The following is a 22498-nucleotide window of genomic DNA, read 5'->3' on the forward strand; positions in this document are numbered from 1 at the left end:
CCAATACACACAGACCCCTAATTAGCCCAATACACACAGACCCCTAATTAACCCAATACACACACCCCTAATTAACCCAATACACACAGACCCCTAATTAACCCAATACACACACCCCTAATTAACCCAATACACACAGACCCCTAATTAACCCAATACACACACACCCCTAATTAACCCAATACACACACACCCCTAATTAACCCAATACACACACCCCTAATTAACCCAATACACACACCCCTAATTTACCCAATACACACAGACCCCTAATCAACCCAATACACACAGACCCCTAATTAACCCAATACACACAGACCCCTAATTAACCCAATACACACAGACCCCTAATTAACCCAATACACGCACACCCCTAATTAACCCAATACACACAGACCCCTAATTAACCCAATACACGCACACCCCTAATTAACCCAATACACACACACCCCTAATTAACCCAATACACACAGACCCCTAATTAACCCAATACACGCACACCCCTTTTAACATTTAACCCTTTTAGTGCCACAGGATGTAGATTCTACGTCCTGCTGCACTTCCGGGTTTGGGAGCGGAGAAGCAGCTTTTCAAGCCGTTCCTTCACTCCCCGCTGGTTTCCCAGCCTCCAGACATCAGTCAGAGGGGGCGGGAACGAGTGGCCCCTGGGGCGCAATCACCTATGGGCCCCACCAGGCACGTGCAGCTCCTACTCACTGCCAGACTGCTGCTGTCTCCCTGCAGATCCACGTTCTACTATACAAGTAAGTGCCAAATACACACACAAACACACATACACACACATAATACACTAATAATGCACTAATACACACACAAACACACATACACACACATAATACACTAATACACACACAAACACACATAATACACTAATAATGCACTAATACACACACATAATACACTAATACACACACATAATACACTAATAATGCACTAATACACACACAAACACACATACACACACATAATACACTAATACACACACAAACACACACGCACTAATACACACAAACACAACATACACACAACATAATACACTAATACACACACAAACACACTACACACACATAATACACAATACAACACACAAACACAACACACACAACTAATACACTCACTAATACACACCACAAACACACATAACACACACATAATACACTACACACACAAACACACATAATACACTAATAACCACTAATTACACACACATAATACACTACATAACACACAATAATCACTAATAATGCACTAATACACACCAAAACACACATACACACACATAATACACTAATACACACACAAACACACATACACACACATAATACACTAATAATGCACTAATACACACACATAATACACTAATACACACACATAATACACTAATAATGCACTAATACACACACAAACACACATACACACACATAATACACTAATAATGCACTAATACACACACATAATACACTAATACACACACAAACACACATAATACACTAATACACACACAAACACATACATTTTAGGGGGGTTGGGGGGGTTTCAAATATTTACAGCACTCACACTTACTCTTGCACACTCACACACATGCACACAAAACACATTTTACCATGTGTACACACTCACTTACACACTTATGTAATTTTGTAATTTTTTTTTTTTTAATCGCATCGTTTTTATTCTTGCCTGAAAAAAATCTTTTATTGCCATTGCGGATAGTGTATTCCCTAACCGCAATACCGTTTGTGTATTATTCGGGTGTTTATACTACATTTTCTGTGATTTTGGTGCATTTTTAGGTATTTTACTGCATTTTCAGTTATGTATAGTTGTTGCTCGCTTGACTTTGTCTGTAAAACTTATTTGCCCTAGCCAAAATACTCAAACTGTTATTCTGCCCGCAGATATTATTAGGCAAAAAAAAAAAATGATTTTAGTGATTTTTTATTTTTATCAATTTTATTGCATTTCACATTGTTCTTTGTTACTTGTCTTCCACATGGACATTTTATCTGCTGTATTTCAATTTGGCTTCCTCTGTACCCCACATAGTTTGGTATATCTATGCATATAGGGCATCAAACTGTTCAGTAGGCCCCTGGTGTTCATATTTAGAATGTTTTATGTTGGTTCGTTACTAAATGTGGGGGTACATAATGGGGTAAAATGGAAGCTTTGTGACGATTTTCAGAAATGCCATAAAAACCGTTCTGTTTAGCATAGCTTTGTAGTTTGGTAGTTTGCTGTAGAAAGTTGTATTTACCCATTTTTGTTTTGTCAGATTGTGTACTTTTGGAAGATGTTTGGTTTTCTAGGGTCTCCTTACTGTTAGGGGGTCTTATGGCACATAATGCACATGCCGGTAGCTTATAATGCAGTATATACACTTTGTATGCACTAATTTCCTTTTGGGGTCTCTAAATTCCAGATACAGTGCTGATCCTATGCACAATGGGCATCAAACTGTTCAGCGGACCCCTGGCTTTCATATTTAGGGGGTGTTTTCTTGGTACCTAATGTTATGTGGGAGATAAGGTGCTTGAAAGTGGAAAATTTGAGGCGATTTTTTAGAATTTTCATAATTTTTTTTATAGAAAATGCTAAATTCAGTAAAGCATTGCCGTTTGGTACTTAGGAGTTGGAAGACATAGTTACCCATTTCGGATTCGGCAGAATGTGTAGTTTTCAAAAATGTATGGTTTCCTGGGGTTAAACCTAATGTTCCAGGATTTTTGGCTTTGGAATGTAAAGTATGCCGTATTCTGCTGTAATGCTTGGAAAATTTAGTAATTTACTGCTGGGAGTTTTTGATCTATAGAAGTGAGAAATCTCAATAAAACTATACATATCAGGTATTGGCACGTTCGGGAGACATGAGGCTTTCCAAATCACTTGAATTTTTGTCCATAAAATAAAATATGATTCTGGTATAAATCCTTATATCATGTAAAATAGCATTTTTTCTTTTTTTTTTTGTATTTCAAGCTCTAAATCTTGTTCCAGAAGTGGAAATACACAAAAACTCAGGTAGATTTGGAAAGCTCAGGTTCTCCTGAAAAAAACAATATATAGTTTGCCTACCTAAACTTAACCCTGCCCCCAGTAAAAGCCCCTAAATTGAGAGAGCACAGAATGTTCACAAAACGTTTGGCACTGGGGGGAACTGAAATGACGAATTCTGCTGGCACTTAAAGGGTTAATGGCCAATACGGAGCAATGGGGACTTCTCCCCACTGCTCCATATAGAAGTTTAAATGGGCGTGCATGCGCACTTGCGTCGGCGCGGCAGGGAGGTTTGTTTGCGCATGCGTGCCGGGGAGAGGGGGGGGCATGAATGGGGGGCGGCCATTTGACAAGCTCCTACTTTCATATTAATATTGGGTACCGGCAAGTGCCAACATTATATGACAAGAAACTGGCATGAGAGGTGCAGCTCTATGGGGGGGGGGGTCATGTGACACGCCCCTGGTCACTCCCTCCTCATGCATACGTAATGAGGGAGGGGCCCAGCAGGGGGATATATGGGGCACAGACCCCGGTACTGGCAGCTCATATTTTGGGGCTCCATGTTCTGTTGGATTGTGGGTTCAATAATCCCAGCTCCGGCCTCAGGGGGCGCAGGATACTCAGTAACGTACTTAAAGGAGACTTACCCTATAAAAACTAACAGTGTCCCAGGGAATTAAACTCCTCTAGATACAGAAGGATTGTGCTAAAAAAGTTTAGTTGTGCTAAAAAGATAGGGTTAATGTTTAGCCCAAAGGGAAACCAGCACCGGGTATTATTCATCATTGCCTACAGGGTTAGGGGGTTTATTTATCCTTTATGTCTCCTTGCCGGTTTCTCTGTGTTTTTATTCCCTTTTATTTATTTACTGTTTGTATTTGTTTCTTTTTGTAACATCTTTTTAAATTGCACTGTTACCCTGTAATATTAATATAAAATGGAATAAGTTCTGTCCTTTGGCTCTATATCCCCACGTACCTCGTATGGCTGCTCAGGCCTAGGGGTATTAACTGCTTGGTGTGAGTGTTGGTGGGATAGCCCTACTCACCTCCCCCCCCCCCCACCTCAGGTCAAGCCCCTACTCCACCTCCCCCGCCCGCGCCCTACAATACACCTACTCCCCCCCCGTCGCCCTACTCACCCTCCTCCCCCAGACCGCCCTACTCACCCCACCCCCCCCCCCACCTCGGTCGCACCTACTGCACCTCCCCCCCCCCACAGTCACCCTACTCACCTCCCCCCCCCACCCTCGGTCGCCCTACTCACCTCCCCCCCCCCACCTCCGGAATCGCTCCTACTCACCTCCCCCCCCCCACCTCGGTCGGCCCTACTCACCTCCCCCCCCCCACCCTCGGTCGCCCTACTCACCTCCCCCCCCCCCACCTCGGTCGCCCCTACTCACCTCCCCCCCCCAGTCGGCCCTACTCACCTCCCCCCCCCACCGGTCGCCCTACTCACCTCCCCCCCAGTCGCCCTACTCACCTCCCCCCCGGTCGCCCTACTCACCTCCCCCCGGTCGCCCTACTCACCTCCCCCCCCCTGTCGCCCTACTCACCCCCCCGGTCGCCCTACTCACCCCCCCCCGGTTGCCTACTCCCCCCCAGGTCGCTGTACTCACCCCATTTGCTTTCCCCTGCGATGGTCGACTTGACATCTGCTGTGACTGCTGGGAAAATCCCGATGGTGACGGCAAAGACCAAACACACCGACAGCGCCAGCACCCACACCTGGGGGCACAGAGACTCGGGGTCACACAGTGAAACTCACTATATTGGGGGGCACAACCCTGGGGAGACCACTGATTGGTGGATAGTGAAGCTGGTACAGTAAGGGGAAACCAGATGCCCCTAAACTGGGCAGAAACCCCCATGGCAGTGCCCGTCTCAGCCTCCTCCCACCGTGTCTGTAAGATTGGCCCGGGGGTTACTGCCCCCCCACACAGACCCTTTGCCTGCACTCTATAGGCCACTTCCCATCGGGGTTACACAGTGACACCAGCAGGGCTTATCCGGGGGGACCCTCTGTGCTACACCCAGTATGTAACAGGCAGGAAGGGGTTAATAACAAACCTTCTTTAGGATCTGGATGACAGATTTGCCTCCGTCCCCACTCTCTGCTCCAGTCTCAGCCACACCGCCCCCTGTGGGACAAACAGATAATTACACCCCCGATCCAACAGCAGCGCCCACGGGGGGCACAGAAACCCCCAGCAGAGACCCCTACAGTTCCACCCCCTGTCCGTTTGCCCCCCCCCCCCCATGGCTCCCCTGGGATAGTGGGGGGCTCTCACCATTTTCCAGAAGATCTTTCTTCAGCTCAATTTCAGCAGGAGCAGCCGCTGAGACATTTTCTATGGTGTAATATCGGTAGAACTCCTGTAAGCCAAGGGTTAATAATGATAAGTACTGCTGCCCCCCATGCACTGCTGCACCCCCCAGTGCACTGCTGCACCCCAAGTACTGCTGCACCCCCAAGTACTGCTGCCCCCCAAGTACTGCCTGCCACCCCCAAGTACTGCTGCCCCCAAGTACTGCTGCACCCCCCATGCACTGTTGCACCCCATGCACTGTTGCACTGCTGCACCCCCCCATGCACTGCTGCACCCCCCATGCACTGTTGCACTGCTGCACCCCCCCCCGTGCACTGCTGCCCCCCGTGCACTGCTGCCCCCCAAGTACTGCTGCCCCCCCAGTACTGCTGCCCCCCCATGCACTGTTGCACCCCATGCACTGCTGCACCCCCATGCACTGTTGCACCCCATGCACTGCTGCCCCCCATGCACTGCTGCCACCCCCCCCGTGCCACTGCTGCCCCCCCCGTGCACTGTTGCACCCCGTGCACTGCTGCCCCCCCGTGCCACTGTTGCACACCGTGCACTGCTGCCCCCCCCATGCACTGCTGCCCCCCCAGTACTGCTGCACCCCCAGTACCGCTGCCCCCCAAGTACTGCTGCCCCCCAGTACTGCTGCCCCCCCAGTACTGCTGCCCCCCCAGACCGCTGCCCCAGGCCAAAGGGCAGGGTTGGAAGGTTCCTGTTTCCCCCGGATACAAAAGGCCCCAGTTGGGGGCAGTTCTGTGGCCGCCGGACACTCACCAGTTTGTTCAGAGCGACGTACGACAGCAGCGCCAGTAATATAACCACACAGGCGGTGATAAAATAGCCAAATGCGCTGTCCTCTAGGGCCGAGCCACCTATAGAGTTAAATGGCAACATTATGGGAGGCTCGGGAACATTATGGGAGGCTCGGGAACATTATGGGAGGCTCGGGAACATTATGGGAGGTACAGAACATTATGGGAGGTACAGAACATTATGGGAGGCTCGGGAGCATTATGGGAGGTACAGAACATTACGGGAGGCTCGGGAACATTATGGGAGGTACAGAACATTACGGGAGGCTCGGGACATTATGGAAGGTACAGAACATTATGGAGGCTCGGGAACATTATGGGAGGTACAGAACATTACGGGAGGCTCGGGAACAATATGGGAGGCTCGGGAGCATTATGGAAGGTACAGAACATTATGGGAGGCTCGGGAACATTATGGGAGGTACAGAACATTACGGGAGGCTCGGGAACATTATGGGAGGCTCGGGAGCATTATGGAAGGTACAGAACATTATGGGTAAGGCTCAGTAACATTATGGGAGGCTCAGGAGCATTATGGGAGGCTCGAGAACATTATGGGAGGCTCGGGAACATTACGGGAGGCTCAGTAACATAATGGGAGGCTCGGGAACATTACGGGAGGCTCAGTAACATTATGGGAGGCTCGGGAACATTATGGGAGGTATAGAACATTATCGGAGGCTCAGTAACATTATGGGAGGCTCGGGAGCATTATGGAGGCCTCGGAGAGCATTATGGGAGGCTCGAGAACATTATGGGAGGTACAGAACATTATGGGAGGCTCAGGAACATTATGAGAGGCTCGGGAACATTATGGGAGGCTCGGGAACATTATGGGAGGTACAAAACATTATGGGAGGCTCAGGAACATTATGAGAGGCTCGGGAACATTATGGGAGGCTCGGGAACATTATGGGAGGTACAGAACATTACGGGAGGCTCGGGAACATTATGGAGGCTCAGGAAGCATTATGGAAGGTACAGAACATTATGGGAGGCTCAGTAACATTATGGGAGGCTCGGGAGCATTATGGGAGGCTCGAGAACATTATGGGAGGCTCGCGGAACATTACGGGAGCGCTCAGTAACATAATGGGAGGCTCGGGAACATTACGGGAGGCTCAGTAACATTATGGGAGGCTCGGGAACATTATGGGAGGTATAGAACATTATCGGAGGCTCAGTAACATTATGGGAGGCTCGGGTGAAGCATTATGGGAGGCTCGAGAACATTATGGGAGGCTCGGGAACATTATGGGAGGTACAGAACATTATGGGAGGCTCAGGAACATTATGAGAGGCTCGGGAACATTATGGGAGGTACAAAACATTATGGGAGGCTCAGGAACATTATGAGAGGCTCGGGAACATTATGGGAGGCTCGGGAACATTATGGGAGGCTCAGGAACATTATGGGAGGTACAGAACATTATGGGAGGCTCAGGAACATTATGGGAGGCTCGGGAACATTATGGAAGGTACAGAACATTATGGGAGGCTCAGTAACATTATGGGAGGCTCGGGAGCATTATGGGAGGCTCGAGAACATTATGGGAGGCTCGCGGGAACATTATGGGAGGCTCGGGAACATTATGGGAGGCTCAGTAACATTACGGGAGGCTCAGGGAAATTATCGGAGGCTCAGTAACATTATGGGAGGCTCGGGAACATTATGGGAGGCTCGGGAACATTATGGGAGGTACAGAACATTATGGGAGGCTCAGGAACATTATGGGAGGCTCAGGACATTATGGAAGGTACAGAACATTATGGGAGGCTCGGGAACATTATGGGAGGTACAGAACATTACGGGAGGCTCGGGAACATTATGGGAGGCTCGGGAGCATTATGGAAGGTACAGAACATTATCGGAGGCTCAGTAACATTATGGGAGGCTCAGAAGCATTATGGGAGGCTCGAGAACATTATGGGAGGCTCGGGAACATTACGGGAGGCTCAGTAACATAATGGGAGGCTCGGGAACATTACGGGAGGCTCAGTAACATTATGGGAGGCTCGGGAACATTATGGGAGGTATAGAACATTATCGGAGGCTCAGTAACATTATGGGAGGCTCGGGAGCATTATGGGAGGCTCGGGAGCATTATGGGAGGCTCGAGAACATTATGGGAGGTACAGAACATTATGGGAGGCTCAGGAACATTATGAGAGGCTCGGGAACTTATGGGAGGCTCGGGAACATTATGGAGGCTACAAAACATTATGGGAGGCTCAGGAACATTATAGAGGCTCGGGAACATTATGGGAGGCTCGGGAACATTATGGGAGGTACAGAACATTACGGGAGGCTCGGGAACATTATGGGAGGCTCGGGAGCATTATGGAAGGTACAGAACATTATGGGAGGCTCAGTAACATTATGGGAGGCTCGGGAGCATTATGGGAGGCTCGAGAACATTATGGGAGGCTCGGGAACATTACGGGAGGCTCAGTAACATAATGGGAGGCTCGGGAACATTACGGGAGGCTCAGTAACATTATGGGAGGCTCGGGAACATTATGGGAGGTATAGAACATTATCGGAGGCTCAGTAACATTATGGGAGGCTCGGGAGCATTATGGGAGGCTCGAGAACATTATGGGAGGCTCGGGAACATTATGGGAGGTACAGAACATTATGGGAGGCTCAGGAACATTATGAGAGGCTCGGGAACATTATGGGAGGCTCGGGAACATTATGGGAGGTACAAAACATTATGGGAGGCTCAGGAACATTATGGGAGGCTCGGGAACATTATGGGAGGCTCAGGAACATTATGGAGGCTACAGGAACATTATGGAGGCTCAGGAACATTATGGGAGGCTCGGGAACATTATGGGAGGTACAGAACATTATGGGAGGCTCGGGAACATTATGGAAGGTACAGAACATTATGGAGGCTCAGTAACATTATGGGAGGCTCGGGAGCATTATGGGAGGCTCGAGAACATTATGGGAGGCTCGGGAACATTATGGGAGGCTCGGGAACATTTCGGGAGGCTCAGTAACATTACGGGAGGCTCGGGAACATTACGGGAGGCTCGGGAACATTATGGGAGGCTCAGTAACATTATGGGAGGCTCGGGAACATTATGGGAGGCTCGGGAACATTATGGGAGGTACAGAACATTATGGGAGGCTCAGGAACATTATGGGAGGCTCAGGAGCATTATGGAAGGTACAGAACATTATGGGAGGCTCGGGAACATTATGGGAGGTACAGAACATTACGGGAGGCTCGGGAACAATATGGGAGGCTCGGGAGCATTATGGAAGGTACAGAACATTATGGGAGCTCGGACATTATGGGAGGTACAGAACATACGGGAGGCTCGGGAACATTATGGGAGGCTCGGGAGGCATTATGGAAGGTACAGAACATTATGGGAGGCTCAGTAACATTATGGGAGGCTCAGGAGCATTATGGGAGGCTCGAGAACATTATGGGAGGCTCGGAACATTACGGGGGCATCAGTAACAAATGGGAGGCTCGGGAACATTACGGGAGGCTCAGTAACATTATGGGAGGCTCGGGAACATTATGGGAGGTATAGACATTATCGGAGGCTCAGTAACATTATGGGAGGCTCGGGAGCATTATGGGAGGCTCGAGAACATTATGGGAGGTACAGAACATTATGGGAGGCTCAGGAACATTATGAGAGGCTCGGGAACATTATGGGAGGCTCGTGAACATTATGGGAGGTACAAAACATTATGGGAGGCTCAGGAACATTATGAGAGGCTCGGGAACATTATGGGAGGCTCCGGAACATTATGGGAGGTTTACGAACATTACGGGAGGCTCGGGAACATTATGGGGCTCGGGAGCATTATGGAAGGTACAGAACATTATGGGAGGCTCAGTAACATTATGGGAGGCTCGGGAGCATTATGGGAGGCTCGAGAACATTATGGGAGGCTCGGGAACATTACGGGAGGCTCAGTAACATAATGGGAGGCTCGGGAACATTACGGGAGGCTCAGTAACATTATGGGAGGCTCGGGAACATTATGGGAGGTAATAGAAAACATTATGGGAGGCTCAGTAACATTATGGGAGGCTCGGGAGCATTATGGGAGGCTCGAGAACATTTTGGGAGGCTACAGAACATTATGGGAGGCTCAGGAAACATTATGAGAGGCTCGGGAACATTATGGGAGGCTCGGGAACATTATGGGAGGTACAAAACATTATGGGAGGCTCGGGAACATTATGGGAGGCTCTTATGGGGAACATTATGGCGAGGCTCCGAACATTATGGGAGGCTCGGAAACATTATGGGAGGTACAGAACATTATGGGAGGCTCAGTAACATTATGGGAGGCTCGGGAACATTATGGGAGGCTCGGGAACATTATGGGAGGCTCGGAACATTATGGGAGGTTCGGAACATTATGGGAGGCTCGGAACATTATGGGAGGCTCCAGAACATTATGGGAGGCTTGGGAACATTATGGGAGGTACAGAACATTATGGGAGGCTCAGGAACATTATGAGAGGCTCGGGAACATTATGGGAGGCTCGAGAACATTATGGGAGGCTCGGGAACATTATGGGAGGTACAAAACATTACGGGAGGCTCAGTAACATTATGGGAGGCTCGGGAACATTATGGAAGGTACAGAACATTATGGGAGGCTCGGAACCATAGGGAGGTACAAACATTTATGGGAGGCTCAGGAACATTATGAGAGGCTCGGGAACATTATGGGTGGCTCGGGAACATTATGGGAGGCTCGGGAACATTATGGGAGGTACAGAACATTACGGGAGGCTCGGGAACATTATGGGACCAGGCTCGGGAGCATTATGGAAGTACAGAACATTATGGGAGGCTCAGTAACATTATGGGAGGCTCGGGAGCATTATGGGAGGCTCGAGAACATTATGGGAGGCTCGGGAACATTACGGGAGGCTCAGTAACATAATGGGAGGCTCGGGAACATTACGGGAGGCTCAGTAACATTATGGGAGGCTCGGGAACATTATGGGAGGTATAGAACATTATCGGAGGCTCAGTAACATTATGGGAGGCTCGGGAGCATTATGGGAGGCTCGAGAACATTATGGAGGCTCCGAACATTATGGGAGGTACAGAACATTATGGGAGGCTCAGGAACATTATGAGAGGCTCGGGAACATTAGGGAGGCTCGGGAACATTATGGGAGGTACAAAACATTATGGGAGGCTCAGGAACATTATGAGAGGCTCGGAACATTATGGGAGGCTCGGGAACATTATGGGAGGTCAGGAACATATGGGAGGTACAGAACATTATGCGAGGCTCAGGAACATTATGGAGGCTCTGGAAAATTATGGGAGGTACAGAACATTATGGGAGGCTCGGGAACATTATGGAAGGTACAGAACATTATGGGGAGGCTCAGTAACATTATGGGAGGCTCAGTAACATTATGGGAGGCTCGGGAGCATTATGGGAGGCTCGAGAACATTATGGGAGGCTCTTTGGGAACATTATGGGAGGCTCGGGAACATTATGGAAGGTACAGAACATTATGGGAGGCTCAGTAACATTATGGGAGGCTCAGTAACATTATGGGAGGCTCGGGAGCATTATGGGAGGCTCGAGAACATTATGGGAGGCTCGGGAACATTATGGGAGGGCTGGAGAACATTATGGGAGGCTTGGGAACATTATGGGAGGTACAGAACATTATGGGAGGCTCAGGAACATTATGAGAGGCTCGGAACATTATGGGAGGCTCGAGAACATTATGGGAGGCTCGGGAACATTATGGGAGGTACAGAACATTACGGGAGGCTCAGTAACATTATGGGAGGCTCGGGAACATTATGGAAGGTACAGAACATTATGGGAGGCTCGGGAACATTATGGGAGGTACAAAACATTATGGGAGGCTCAGGAACATTATGAGAGGCTCGGGAACATTATGGGTGGCTCGGGAACATTATGGGAGGCTCGGGAACATTATGGGAGGTACAGAACACTATGGGAGGCTCAGGAACATTATGGGAGGCTCAGGAACATTATGGGAGGTACAGTACATTATGGGAGGCTCAGTAACATTATGGGAGGCTCGGGAGCATTATGGGAGGCTCGAGAACATTATGGGAGGCTCGGAAACATTATGGGAGGCTCAGGAACATTACGGGAGGCTCAGTAAACATATGGGAGGCTCGGGAACATTACAGGAGGCTCAGTAACATTATGGGAGGCTCGGGAACATTATGGGAGGTATAGAACATTATGGGAGGCTCAGTAACATTATGGGAGGCTCAGGAACGTTATGGGAGGCTCGAGAACATTATGGGAGGCTCGGGAACATTATGGGAGGTACAGAACATTATGGGAGGCTCAGGAACATTATGAGAGGCTCGGGAACATTATGGGAGGCTCGGGAACATTATGGGAGGCTCGGGAACATTATGGGAGGTACAGAATATTATGGGAGGCTCAGGAACATTATGGGAGGCTCGGGAACATTATGGGAGGTACAGAACATTATGGGAGGCTCAGGAACATTATGGGAGGCTCGGGAACATTACGGGAGGTACAGAACATTATGGGAGGCTCAGGAACATCACGGGAGGCTCAGGAACATTATGGGAGGCTCGGGAACATTATGGGAGGTACAGAACATTATGGGAGGCTCAGGAACATTACGGGAGGCTCAGTAACATTACAGGAGGCTCAGTAACATTACGGGAGGCTCAGGAACATTACGGGAGGCTCAGGAACATTACGGGAGGCTCAGGAACATTACGGGAGGCTCAGGAACATTACGGGAGGCTCAGTAACATTATGGGAGGCTCGGGAACATTATGGGAGGTATGGAACATTATGGGAGGCTCAGTAACATTATGGGAGGCTCGGGAGCATTATGGGAGGCTCGAGAACATTATGGGAGGTACAGAACATTATGGGAGGCTCGGGAACATTATGAGAGGCTCGGGAACATTATGGGAGGCTCGGGAACATTATGGGAGGTACAGAACATTATGGGAGGCTCGGGAACATTATGAGAGGCTCGGGAACATTATGGGAGGCTCGGGAACATTATGGGAGGCTCGGGAACATTATGGGAGTCTCTGGAACATTATGGGAGGTACAGAACATTATGGGAGGCTCAGGAACATTATGAGAGGCTCGGGAACATTATGGGAGGCTCAGGAACATTATGAGAGGCTCGGGAACATTATGGGAGGCTCGGGAACATTATGGGAGGCTCAGGAACATTATGGGAGGCTCGGGAACATTATGGGAGGTACAGAACATTATGGGAGGCTCGGGAACATTATGGAAGGTACAGAACATTATGGGAGGCTCAGTAACATTATGGGAGGCTCGGGAGCATTATGGGAGGCTCGAGAACATTATGGGAGGCTCTGGAACATTATGGGAGGCTCGGGAACATTACGGGAGGCTCAGTAACATTATGGGAGGCTCGGCGCGGGGAAACAAATATACGGAGGGCTCTTGGGAACATTATGCGGCAAACATTATGGGAGGCTCTTTTTTTTTTTTTTTTTTTTTTTTTTTTTGGGAAACATTATATGGGAGGCTCCAGGGAACATTTGGGAGGCTCCGGGAACATTTTAATGGGAGTCTCGGGGAAACATATGGTAGTGTTTATCATAATCTTTTTTTATTTGTGTATGTTCTTCTTTTTTAGTATATTCATTTTATTTAGTAGGTTCTCTTTTTGGTTGTTATATCATTATGGTTATGGTGCTCGGGAACATTATGAGAAGGCTTCTTTTTTTTTTTTTTTTTTTTGGGAACATATGGGAGGCTCGGGAACCATTATGGGAGGCTTCAGGAACATTATGGTTATGTCTCCTGATTCATTTATGTGTTAATTCTAGTAATCTACTTATGTGGGAGAGCTCGCTGGGAACATTTATGGAAGTACCAGAAACATCTAGCGGAGGCTCAGTAACATTTATGGGAGCTCGGGGAGCATTATGGGAGGCTCGAGAACATGTATGTAGGCTCTGGAAACATTTATGGGAGGCTCGGGCAACATTACGGGAGCGCTCAGTAACATTATGGGAGGCCTCGGCGAACATACGCGGAGGGCTCTGGCGAACAATTGGAAACCATTATGCGGAGGCTCGGGAACATATGCGGAGTACAGAACATTATGGCAGGCTCAGGAACATTATTGAGAGCTCGGGAACATTATGGGAGGCCTGGGAACATATGTTTGTGATTGTTTACAGAACATTACGGGAGGCTCTTTATGGAAACATTACGGCGGAGGGCTCAGGAACATTATGTGAGGCTCGGAACATTATGGAGGCTACAAGAACCATTATGGTCGAGGCTCAGAACATTACGGGATGGCTCAGGAACATTACGGGGAGGCTCAGGAACATTACTGTATCTGTGTCGTGAGGTATACCATATTGTGTATGTCTTCTGGAAACATTAGGGATGGTACAGAACATTATGGGAGGCTCAGGAACATTATGAGAGGCTCGGGAACATTATGGGGAGGCTCGGAACATTATGGGAGGTACAGAACATTACGGGAGGCTCAGGAACATTACGGGAGGCTCAGTAACATTATGGGAGGTATGGAACATTATGGGGCAGCGTATGGAACATTATGGAGGGCTCAGTAACATTATGGGAGGCTCGGGAGCATTATGCGGAGGCTCGAGAACATTATGGGAGGTACAGAACATTATGGGAGGCTCGCTTTTTGGGAACATTATGAGAGGCTCGGGAACATTATGGGAGGCTCGGGAACATTATGGGAGGTACAGAACATTATGCGGAGGCTCAGGGGAACATTATGAGAGGCTCGGAAACATTATGGGAGGCTCAGGAACATTATGGGAGGCTCGGGAACATTATGGGAGTCTCGGGAACATTATGGGAGGTACAGAACATTATGGGAGGCTCAGGAACATTATGAGAGGCTCGGGAACATTATGGGAGGCTCGGGAACATTATGAGAGGCTCGGGAACATTATGGGAGGCTCAGGAACATTATGGGAGGCTCAGGAACATTATGGGAGGCTCAGGAACATTATGGGAGGCTCGGGAACATTATGGGAGGTACAGAACATTATGGGAGGCTCGGGAACATTATGGAAGGTACAGAACATTATGGGAGGCTCAGTAACATTATGGGAGGCTCGGGAGCATTATGGGAGGCTCGAGAACATTATGGGAGGCTCTGGAACATTATGGGAGGCTCGGGAACATTACGGGAGGCTCAGTAACATTATGGGAGGCTCGGGAACATTACGGGAGGCTCGGGAACATTATGGGAACATTATGGGAGGCTCGGGAACATTATGGGAGGCTCGGGAACATTATGGGAGGCTCAGGAACATTATGAGAGGCTCGGGAACATTATGGGAGGCTCGGGAACATTATGGGAGGTACAGAACATTACGGGAGGCTCAGGAACATTACGGGAGGCTCAGGAACATTATGGGAGGTTTGGGAACATTATGGGAGGTACAGAACATTATGGGAGGCTCAGGAACATTACGGGAGGCTCAGGAACATTACGGGAGGCTCAGGAACATTACGAGAGGCTCAGGAACATTACGGGAGGCTCAGGAACATTACGGGAGGCTCAGGAACATTACGGGAGGCTCAGGAACATTACGGGAGGCTCAGGAACATTATGGGAGGCTCAGGAACATTATGGGTTAACGGGCTGCACAGAATACCAGAACACGGAGTGGATAGAAGATACTCACTGGCCAGAGCACAGATCATGGATAAAGCTGCGAATGCGCCTGCCAGGCCCTGCCCACTCATTATGGGAGACGTGTAATTGGCTGGAAACAGCGCCGCCAATCCAAACAGACTGCCCTGTAGGATCGCACCGAATGCTGTCGCCGGGGAGAGAGAAACACCAATCAGAGCAATGATACAGACGTGGGGTACAGGCGAGTGGCCCCCACACAATATCAGTGATACAGACGGGGGTACAGGCGAGTGGCCCCCACACAATATCAGTGATACAGACGGGGGTACAGGCGAGTGACCCCCACACAATATCAGTGATACAGACGGGGGGTACAGGAGAGTGGCCCCCACACAATATCAGTGATACAGACGGGGGTACAGGCGAGTGGCCCCCACACAATATCAGTGATACAGACTGGGGGTACAAGAGAGTGGCCCCCACACAATATCAGTGATACAGACGGGGGTACAGGCGAGTGACCCCCACACAATATCAGTGATACAGACTGGGGTACAGGCGAGTGACCCCCACACAATATCAGTGATACAGACGGGGGGTACAAGAGAGTGACCCCCACACAATATCAGTGATACAGACGGGGGGTACAGGCGAGTGACCCCCACAAAATATCAGTGATACAGACGGGGGTACAGGCGAGTGACCCCCACACAATATCAGTGATACAGACTGGGGGTACAGGGGAGTGACCCCCACACAATATCAGTGATACAGACTGGGGGTACAGGGGAGTGACCCCCACACAATATCAGTGATACAGACTGGGGGTACAAGAGAGTGACCCCCACACAATATCAGTGATACAGATGGGGGGTACAAGAGAGTGACCCCCACACAATATCAGTGATACAGACGGGGGGTACAGGCGAGTGACCCCCACAAAATATCAGTGATACAGACGGGGGGTACAGGCGAGTGACCCCCACACAATATCAGTGATACAGACGGGGGTACAGGCGAGTGACCCCCACACAATATCAGTGATACAGACGGGGGGTACAGGCGAGTGACCCCCACACAATATCAGTGATACAGACGGGGGGTACAGGCGAGTGACCCCCACACAATATCAGTGATACAGACGGGGGGTACAGGCGAGTGACCCCCACACAATATCAGTGATACAGACGGGGGGTACAGGCGAGTGACCCCCACACAATATCAGTGATACAGACTGGGGTACAGGCGAGTGGCCCCCACACAATATCAGTGATACAGACTGGGGTACAGGCGACGGTGACCCCCACACAATATCAGTGATACAGACGGGGGGTACAGGCGAGTGACCCCCACACAATATCAGTGATACAGACGGGGGGTACAGGAGAGTGGCCCCCACACAATATCAGTGATACAGATGGGGGGTACAGGCGAGTGACCCCCACACAATATCAGTGATACAGACGGGGGTACAGGCGAGTGACCCCCACACAATATCAGTGATACAGACTGGGGGTACAAGAGAGTGACCCCCACACAATATCAGTGATACAGACGGGGGGTACAGGCGAGTGACCCCCACACAATATCAGTGATACAGACGGGGGGTACAGGCGAGTGACCCCCACACAATATCAGTGATACAGACGGGGGTACAGGCGAGTGACCCCCACACAATATCAGTGATACAGACTGGGGGTACAAGAGAGTGGCCCCCACACAATATCAGTGATACAGACGGGGGGTACAGCCGAGTGACCCCCACACAATATCAGTGATACAGACGGGGGGTACAGGCGAGTGACCCCCACACAATATCAGTGATACAGATGGGGGGTACAGGCGAGTGACCCCCACACAATATCAGTGATACAGATGGGGGGTACAGGCGAGTGACCCCCACACAATATCAGTGATACAGACGGGGGGTACAGGCGAGTGACCCCCACACAATATCAGTGATACAGACGGGGGGTACAGCCGAGTGACCCCCACACAATATCAGTGATACAGACGGCGGGGGTACAGCGGGGAGAGGCCCCCACACAATATCAGTGCATACAGACGGGGTACAGGCGAGTGACCCCCACACAATATCAGTGATACAGACGGGGGTACAGGCGAGTGACCCCACACAATATCAGTGATACAGACGGGGGGTACAAGAGAGTGGCCCCCACACAATATCAGTGATACAGACGGGGGGTACAGCCGAGTGACCCCCACACAATATCAGTGATACAGACGGGGGGTACAGGCGAGTGACCCCCACACAATATCAGTGATACAGATGGGGGGTACAGGCGAGTGACCCCCACACAATATCAGTGATACAGATGGGGGGTACAGGCGAGTGGCCCCCACACAATATCAGTGATACAGACGGGGGGTACAAGAGAGTGGCCCCCACACAATATCAGTGATACAGACGGGGGGTACAGGCGAGTGACCCCCACACAATATCAGTGATACAGATGGGGGGTACAGGCGAGTGACCCCCACACAATATCAGTGAATACAGACGGGGGGTACAGGCGAGTGACCCCCACACAATATCAGTGATACAGACGGGGGGTACAGGCGAGTGACCCCCACACAATATCAGTGATACAGACGGCGGGGTCAGCCGAGTGACCCCACACAATATCAGTGATACAGACGGGGGTACAGCCGAGTGACCCCCACACAATATCAGTGATACAGACGGGGGGTACAGGCGAGTGACCCCACACAATATCAGTGATACAGACGGGGGGTACAGGCGAGTGACCCCACACAATATCAGTGATACAGACGGGGGGTACAGGCGAGTGACCCCCACACAATATCAGTGATACAGAGGGGGGTACAGCCGAGTGACCCCCACACAATATCAGTGATACAGACGGGGGTACAGGCGAGTGACCCCCACACAATATCAGTGATACAGACGGGGGGTACAGGCGAGTGACCCCACACAATATCATGATACAGACGGGGGTTAAGCGCGAGTGACCCCACACAATATCAGTGATACAGACTGGGGGTACAGCCGAGTGACCCCCACACAATATCAGTGATACAGACGGGGGGTACAGCCGAGTGACCCCCACACAATATCAGTGATACAGACTGGGGTACAGGCGAGTGACCCCCACACAATATCAGTGATACAGACGGGGGGTACAGGCGAGTGGCCCCCACACAATATCAGTGATACAGATGGGGGGTACAGGCGAGTGACCCCCACACAATATGAGATACAGACAATGAGACGGGGGGACGGGGGGGTCTTGGCCGGACTCACAGTTGATGAAGACGATCTTTATCATGGTGACAGTGAAGAAAGAGACCGGGGAGAAGGGAACCTTAACAAAGATGGCCGTCAGGAGGAAGATGAGGAAAATGGCCAATAAAGTTCCGCCAATCCGAATATTCTGAGAAATCCTGTAAGTGGGGAGAGCGCCGGTGAGAGACCCAATAGTCTGTCTCATAGCAGCAACCAATCAGCATTCAGATCAGACTTACCAGGTACAATAAAAGCTCAATTCTGACTGGTTGCTGAGAGTAACTGCCCCACTCAATGTGCCCCTCACTCACCTCTGGTGCAGGAAGGAGTTGAGGCAGGTGAATATGAGGAGGGGTAACATGGCGCACAGGGTCATCACGTTGTTGAACTTGCTCTGTAGGTAAGTCTGATGCCCCCCCATATCATCTGCCCTGGTGCTGCTGTCATTGGGGCTATTAGGGGGCTCCGTCACAGAGGGGGGGGTCAGTACGCTGTTCTCCCTGGGGACCCCCGGCTCCGCCAGGCGGCTTGTGAAATACTGCGAATAAAGGGGCAATAAAGGATCAGCTGTGAGTACAGGGAGTGTCAGGATTGGCCCCATTATAGGGTGGGGGGGGCAACAAGTCACATGATAATGCAACGGGAAGTAAAATAACTATTAACCAATGGGGTGACATTGAACGAGTGAGTAGGGCGATACAATGAGGCCATTTCCCAGAATGCACCAGGATCCCCGTGTGCCCCCTCCTTACCATGGTGGCAGTCATGAAAAAATTCCATGGCAACAAGGTGCCCAGGCCCAGGATGAAGAATATTAACCAGACGGCATTGTACCTGCAGGGGGAGACAGTGAGTGAGACCTGGTCCGTTAGCCCCTCCCACACACTCATATACAGCCCCCCCACACACTCATATACTGCCCCCCCACTCTGCCCCCATACATATACAGCCTCCCCATACACCCACATATACACCTCATATACTGCCCCCCCATACACCCACATATACACCTCATATACTGCCCCCCCATACACACACATATACACCTCATATACTGCCCCCCCATACACCCACATATACACCTCATATACTGCCCCCCCATACACACACATATACACCTCATATACAGCCCCCCCATACACACACATATACACCTCATATACTGCCCCCCCATTACACCCACATATACACCTCATATACTGCCCCCCCATACACCCACATATACACCTCATATACTGCCCCCCCATACACCCACATATACACCTCATATACTGCCCCCCATACACCCACATATACACCTCATATACTGCCCCCCCCATTACACCCACATATACACCTCATATACAGCCCCCCATACACCCACATATACACCTCATATACTGCCCCCTATACACCCACATATACACCTCATATACTGCCCCCCCATACACCCACATATACACCTCATATACTGGCCCCCCCCATACACCCACATATACACCTCATATACTGCCCCCCATACACCCACATATACACCTCATATACTGCCCCCCCATACACCCACATATACACCTCATATACTGCCCCCCATACACACACATATACACCTCATATACTGCCTCCCCATACACCCACATATACACCTCATATACTGCCCCCCCATACACCCACATATACACCTCATATACTGCCCCCCCTCTCTGCCCCCATACATATACAGCCTCCCCATACACACACATATACACCTCATATACAGCCCCCCATACACCCACATATACACCTCATATACTGCCCCCCCATACACACACATATACACCTCATATACTGCCCCCATACACCCACATATACACCTCATATACTGCCCCCCCACTCTGCCCCCATACATATACAGCCTCCCCATACACACACATATACACCTCATATACTGCCCCCCCATACACACACATATACACCTCATATACAGGCCCCCCCATACACACACACATATACACCTCATATACTGCCCCCCCCATACACACACATATACACCTCATATACTGCCCCCCCATAACACACATATACACCTCATACCCCATACACACACATATACACCTCATATACTGCCCCCCCATACACACACATATACACCTCATATACAGCCCCCCCATACACACACATATACACCTCATATACAGCCCCCCCATACACACACATATACCACCTCATATACAGCCCCCCATACACACACATATACACCTCATATACTGCCTCCCCATACACACACATATACACCTCATATACTGCCCCCCCATACACCCACATATACACCTCATATACTGCCCCCCCATACACCCACATATACACCTCATATACTGCCCCCCCCATACACCCACATATACACCTCATATACTGCCCCCCCATACACACACATATACACCTCATATACAGCCCCCCATACACACACATATACACCTCATATACTGCCCCCCATACACACACATATACACCTCATATACTGCCCCCCCATACACACACATATACACCTCATATACAGCCCCCCCATACACACACATATACACCTGCATATACAGCCCCCCATACACACACATATACACCTCATATACTGCCTCCCCATACACCCACATATACACCTCATATACTGCCCCCCCATACACCCACATATACACCTCATATACTGCCCCCATACACCCACATATACACCTCATATACTGCCCCCCCATACACACACATATACACCTCATATACAGCCCCCCCATACACACACATATACACCTTTATATGCCTCCCCATACACCCACATATACACCTCATATACTGCCCCCCACTACACCCACATATACACCTCATATACTGCCCCCCATACACCCACATATACACCTCATATACTGCCCCCCCATACACCCACATATACACCTCATATACTGCCCCCCCATACACACACATATACACCTCATATACTGCCCCCCCTTCACACCACATATACACCTCATATACTGCCCCCATACACCCAACATATACACCTCATATACTGCCCCCCCATACACCCACATATACACCTCATATACTGCCCCCCTTACACACTCATATACTGCCCCCCCATACACCCACATATACACCTCATATACTGCCCCCCCTTACACACACATATACACCTCATATACTGCCCCCCCATACACACACATATACACCTCATATACTGCCCCCCCTTACACACACATATACACCTCATATACTGCCCCCCCTTACACACTTCATATACTGCCCCCCATTTACAACCCACATATACACCTCATATACTGCCCCCCCATACACACACATATACACCTCATATACTGCTCCCCCCTTACACACACATATACACTTTATATACTGCCCCCCCATACACACACATATACACCTCATATACTGCCCCCCCTTACACACTCATATACTGCCC

The 22498-nt window shown here is 49.9% G+C and overlaps 1 protein-coding gene across 3 annotated transcripts in view; it reads right to left on the reverse strand.

Moving 5' to 3' along the window:
* The window catches only part of slc29a1 (solute carrier family 29 member 1 (Augustine blood group)), a 55729-nt gene that overhangs the window by 4275 nt on the left and 28956 nt on the right, over positions 1-22498 (reverse strand). For all 3 annotated transcript variants that reach the window (XM_031901686.1, XM_031901687.1, NM_001015718.1), the window contains 8 exon segments: positions 19836-19917; positions 19395-19621; positions 19102-19241; positions 15865-15999; positions 6116-6213; positions 5312-5396; positions 5091-5161; positions 4640-4748 (listed from right to left, as the gene is read on the reverse strand). In XM_031901686.1, coding sequence (XP_031757546.1) covers positions 4640-4748; positions 5091-5161; positions 5312-5396; positions 6116-6213; positions 15865-15999; positions 19102-19241; positions 19395-19621; positions 19836-19917 — 947 coding nt within the window.

The sequence above is a fragment of the Xenopus tropicalis genome, chromosome 5, assembly GCF_000004195.4.
Source record: "Xenopus tropicalis strain Nigerian chromosome 5, UCB_Xtro_10.0, whole genome shotgun sequence".
Classification (NCBI taxonomy): Eukaryota; Metazoa; Chordata; class Amphibia; order Anura; family Pipidae; genus Xenopus; species Xenopus tropicalis.